The following is a 5,649-nucleotide window of genomic DNA, read 5'->3' on the forward strand; positions in this document are numbered from 1 at the left end:
GCCAATAGGGGATCTGAAAAGGAACGGGAGCCACTGAAAGATACCGTGAATCAACGAGAAATGCATTCTTTTCATAAAAGTACTCTTTGTACGTACTGATCTCAAAATGGCTGCAGTGGCTACCTTTTCGACTCTATTGTTCTTTGCTACTAACAATTAAAAACCACTGGCTGTCAAATCCCTAAAATGTACTGAGGGGGCTTCTAAAAGAGAGACGTTGGTCAGTAATCACCCACCCACTGAAATGCCTCGAATGGTTTTCCCAAGGCGCGGGGCTCCAAAGCCCACAACACTGCACAGACCGCGCCGGGAATGCAAAGATTTTCACTGAGCGTCTCAGCTGCCCTCCGTAGAGATCAAGGTCGGACCGGCCCCGCGAGCAAGGAATCCGCCTCGCCCACAACAGGCGCTGGCCAACACTCTAGGTCCATGGGGGGAGCCCCAAACACCACGGAGGAAAAAGCACAGTCCGCAACCCAGATTCACCCGGCAACACCCAGCAACAACCGACACCATACACGCACGCGCATAAGCCGCCGCCGCGCGAGCCCGACTCGCAGCCTTCGCCCCGCCCCTCAGACCGGAAGAAGTTGCCGGCGCTTCCGGCGCCCAGCCGCCCTGTGGTTGCCTCGGTGATGTCGTGGGTTCAAAGGGCTCCCTTGGTCCGGGGTCCCGGAGAGGAGGGGGACGTGTTTGACGAGGAAGCGGACGAGTCGCTCCTGGTGCAGCGGGAATGGCGGAGCCACATGCAGAGACGAGTCAAAGTAAAGCTGCGTGGCGGGTGCGGGGGAGAATATCCAGGGTTGCGGGGAGAGGGGCGCGGCGCTGTCAGGAGTCAGGGTCGCGAGAGTAGAGGCCAGAGTGGTCCCAGTCCGGCCCGGCGCTGCCCTCCCTACTTCTGCCGCCCAGATCCTGCTAGGATTTTCCACTTGAAAGCGTGTGAAACCACGGGGCGCGTTAGACGCTGGAAACAGAGCAGAATAAAGTAGGTCTAGACTGCAGAGATTGCAGTTTGATGAGGATTACGGAGAAGGTGGGGGAGGAACATAGACACTGAGTATACTAATTATGGCTGTCAAAGGACGTGTTTACATGGGTTGCTTGAACGGGTGAAGAGCGTAAAGTTAGGAGTGGTATTAATCGAGACATCCGGAAAAAGTGAACTTAGGAATGTCTAAGAACAATAAAGGAAAGCTACTGTGGAATACTGGTGGCTAGGTGAAGGAATACCAAAGTTGGTTTCTGATTTATTAGTTAGGTGTGAATTACCCATCTACTTTGTCTCACTATTCATTGAAACTAAGCTTAATAGCACACACTCAGTTTCCAGTTGGAGCACTCAGAGCTGAGTTCCCATGGTGAGGTCCGCTTCCACTTAATATCCTTGCCAACCGTTATATTGCGCCCGATCTGCCCTTGTTTGTTTCAGTAAAATGTTTGCTTAGCCCAACAACCGTGTTATCAGTTTCAGAAATGCTTTATGTGAGGCGGGGGCTAGACCAGTAAATGGTGATCATCTTTGGCGTGCTGTGGCACTGTGGGAGATGCAGGACAAAATCCCTGCCCACAGAGAATTTGCAGTTTATTTGAATTTAGATATCAAGTAGAATTTCTAAAACCACACTTTTCATCTTTTTACTAACACATCTTTCTCCCTACTTGAGTTGATTATTGAAGACCTTTTATAACCTATTTACTGCCCTGCCTTCTCACCCACCCACATCAGTCAGTGTTGCCAAGGGGCCAGACATGTAACTCTCTCTGTTTCCTTTCTGTAAAGGCATTGTTAACACAGGGTTTTTAAAAACTATGTAAGAATCAGTATTTTCACATGTGCCAAGTAAGTCGACTTCAAAAGTAGGATATGCCAATAATAAACCTTTATGAAAAGCATAGTCTGCTTTGGTTGTGTGGCTGGCTATGCCATTTGTTGTAGAACCATTATGTTAAACAGTAAATAGTAAGTAGTAAAGGCCTATTTCATCCATTTTCCAGATTGGTTCTATGACTTTCTAGAAAAACAGTGGTTTACTTGGTGTTAATTACAGCTGCAGTTCTTCATTACTTATTTTCAGGAAGGTTATAGAGATGGAATAGACGCCGGCAAAGCAGTTACTCTTCAGCAAGGCTTCAATCAAGGTTATAAGGAAGGTGCAGAAATCATTATAAACTATGGACAACTCAGAGGAACATTGAGGTAATTTTTTAAACTTAAATACTGAGTCATTTTAACCTCAGTACTACTGGAGGACTTTTATAAAAATAGTATGTAAAAATAAAGCATTTAGACCGAAGTGCTTTTTCTGGTGTTAAATCCACAAAATGTACCACGGAGCATAAAATAAGATTGCCTTCAAAAAGTCAAAATCATCAGTTCATCCACTTTAATATGTGAGTCAGGTGTTGTCCTTCATTGCAAAGAAATGATAGGCGGTGTATATTTTTTGCTACCTGAACTACCACTAATTTGCATCTCAGGTTTTGATTAAAGCTTTTAATCTTGCTCATGTGGCAGAACACAGTATAACAGACTTCTACACTAGAAGTGTATGCTGAAAATTATAACTGTAATAGAGAGAAAAATGATTCCATTTACTTTAGTGCTGAATATTGAATACCTGTCTAGATTCCATAGTAATAATGGCATATATCAGAGCCAAGTGGTCAAATGGCAGAAGGAGCTCGGAGCATGACAGGCTTGTCGTCTTTGATGCTTTATACCTTTTAAATTGCACTCTATAGAAAAACAAAACATAAAACAGTTCAAAGAATCACTAATTTTTTTTTAAAGATTTTATTTATTTATTAGACAGAGATAGAGACAGCCAGCGAGAGAGGGAACACAAGCAGGTGGAGTGGGAGAGGAAGAAGCAGGCTCACAGCGGAGGAGCCTGACATGGGGCTCGATCCCATAACGCCGGGATCACGCCCTGAGCCGAAGGCAGACGCTTAATTGCTGTGCCACCCAGGCGCCCCAGAATCACTAATTTTAAAAAGAGTAGGAAACAAAAGTTATCAAAACAAAAAAATTCACTGTTGGAGGTTTTAGAAAATTCAGCTATCAGAAATCAGAATTTATAGTCTACAGTAAGAAAATGATCAAGTGTTCATTTTACATCAAGTTAAATCTTTTACAAGCTCAGAAAGTTTATTGCTAAATCTTTTATATCAATTGATTCCATTTTTAAAACATGATTACTTTTCAGGGCACCTGGGTGGTTGGGTCGGTTAAGCATCCGACTCTTGATTTTTGCTCAGGTCATGATCTCAGGGTTGTGAACTAAGCCCTGCGTCAGGGTCACCACTGGGCATGGAGCCAGCTTAAGATTGTCTCTCTCCCTCACTCTTTCTGCCTCTCTGCCCACCTCTCTCTCCCTCTCTTTAAAAAAAAAAAAAAAAAAAGGATTACTTTTCACAACAACCATTATTTTATATCATGATTACCTGAACAATCTGAAATGTCAGAAAACAAAAGTATTGTCTGTACTAGAAAAATAAAGAAAAATATCTATTAGGACTAGAAGAATTCTCTATTTCTTCAAGAAAAGTATTAGCGCAACAAACAGAGAATACTCTATAACAAAGTTGGGAAAGAGAAGTTGCCACAAAACTTTTTCTTCTAGCCTTTAGTTTTGATGACAAGTAACTGTATTGGTTAGAACAATTGTTTTCAAACTTGGCTACGTCTTGATATCAGCCGGGAAGCTCTAAAAAATAATACCCCCAGAGATTCTGGTTGCATTGGTCTGGAATGTAACCTAGGCCTTGACAGTCTTAAGAGCTGCCCAGGTGATTCTAATGTACACCCAAGTCTGAGAATCACTAGTCCAGAAGCTGTGTGATGTCCTTGAAGGAGAAAAATCCCTCTTCAGCGGAAGCTACACAGTCATAAAGAAAAAATCTAAAATCAAGAAAAGTGGATGTAGAGTTGTGAAGGAGGTGTTAGGAATTATAAGCAATTTATATGATTACTTCCAGTTGTTTAATTTGTATCAAAAGATAATATCTTTATATACTTTAAAATCCATTTTAGCATCATTACTTTCCTGATTTTGACTTGCATTATTATTGATTCATTTTTGCATGGTGTTATCTGGAAAAGAAACATGTAGGGTTTAGCATCAAAAATTTGAAAAGCCTGTGACTGTGTAGTTTTTTTCCTGTTTAACTCTCGTTTATATTTTCATTCAGTGCTTTGCTCTCCTGGTGTCACCTTCATGATAATGGTTCGGCTCTGATCAGTAAAATAAATAATCTTCTGGATGCAGTTAGCCAGTGTGAAGAGTACGTGCTCAGACATCTAAAATCAATCACTTCTCCGCCCCATGTGGTAGATTTATTGGACTCTATTCACGATATGGACCTTTGTTCTGTGGCTCCAGCTGAGAAAAAGACGGATGAAGCTAACGATGAAAGACTCTGTGAAAATCATGCCGAGCTTCACGAAAACTGTAGCAAGAGTCTTGGTGAGGCAAGTTGTTCATCTTTAGAATGTTGTAGGGTGCCGGAGCATGGACAATCCGAAAACCCAAGCCTCGCGTGGATTTTGGAACAGACAGCTGGTTTAGTAAAACAGCTGGGAATATCACTTGACATATTACAGCACCTCAAACAACTGTAAAAATCCTCTTCACTTTTCTAATGAAAGTAATGTTCATAACAGTTCTTAGAACATTTTGTTTCTTAACAAACTAACCAAAATTTGTACCAGTTTCTACGTTGAACACATCACTTGTCGGTTATCCTTCACGGAAATTTGTAATATCTTCACAATTAACACTATTAAATGTAGTAAGAGCTTTTTTTTCTCTGTCATTGGTAATTTTTATGTCGTTTAAGATACGCTCAGAAACTCGAGTTGCCGTTGTCATTTTCAAGTTTCTGATCAAAATCAAGCATTTTCAGACTCATTAGCAAAAGTGAACAAGAATCAAACACATTTTGTAGGGACCTAACCGTGCTTTCTGCTCTCGTCACCGTCAGGTGGTTAGGACCTTACCACCAACTAATCAGACCAAAGGTACCATAAATAACCTAGTGGATAACATTGTAAATAGACACACATAGATATACAGAAATATATATATCTTGAAATTAAGAGGCTATAAGTGTAAGGAACTGAAGAAACGTTTATACTGATGATTAAAAACAAAATATTGAAATTCATTTTTGTTTTTGTCTCTTTTATTCTCAATCTCTACACCGAGCATGGGGCTGGAGCTCGCAACCCCCAGATCAAGAGCCGCATGCTTGTCCAACTGAGGCAGCCAGCCGCCCCATAAAATTCATTTTAGTTTTATGTTAGAGGCAAGGACATACAATTCCATGGAAAATACAAAATACATTTCATGCTCAAGTACCTGGTTTTTCCACGTATGGAGTTAGTAGTGGTCCCTAACAATGTGCCGGATTATTCCAAACTGCAGTTTTGTTTCACATATTCACATAGGAATAACACTGAAGCCACTGACTTCTATATTACCTTGGAGCAATATTCTTAGTCTAGCATGGACAAAATTAAGATTCAAGCTTTTGCTCTAGGACCTAAGTATATGAGAACAGGAAAGGATTTTTCAGCGCTTTCTTGGTTAAAATACAAAGTTTTAGGAGGTGCCTGCCTTCAGACCAGACCTTTTCTCTAAAAGATAG

General features: G+C 41.4%; 1 protein-coding gene across 1 annotated transcript; it reads left to right on the plus strand.

Annotated features, from left to right (window-relative positions):
* Positions 1-577: 577 nt before the first annotated feature.
* YAE1 (YAE1 maturation factor of ABCE1) lies at positions 578-5,166 on the plus strand. The gene is made up of 3 exons (XM_045793498.2): positions 578-764; positions 2,076-2,197; positions 4,192-5,166. Exons 1-3 carry the CDS (start codon positions 636-638, stop codon positions 4,619-4,621), a joined length of 681 nt encoding a protein of 226 aa, XP_045649454.2. The 5' UTR covers positions 578-635; the 3' UTR covers positions 4,622-5,166.
* Positions 5,167-5,649: the final 483 nt, after the last annotated feature.

Source organism: Ursus americanus, chromosome 3 (genome assembly GCF_024610735.1).
Source record: "Ursus americanus isolate L20-20 chromosome 3, mUrsAme1.1.p, whole genome shotgun sequence".
Taxonomy (NCBI): domain Eukaryota; kingdom Metazoa; phylum Chordata; class Mammalia; order Carnivora; family Ursidae; genus Ursus; species Ursus americanus.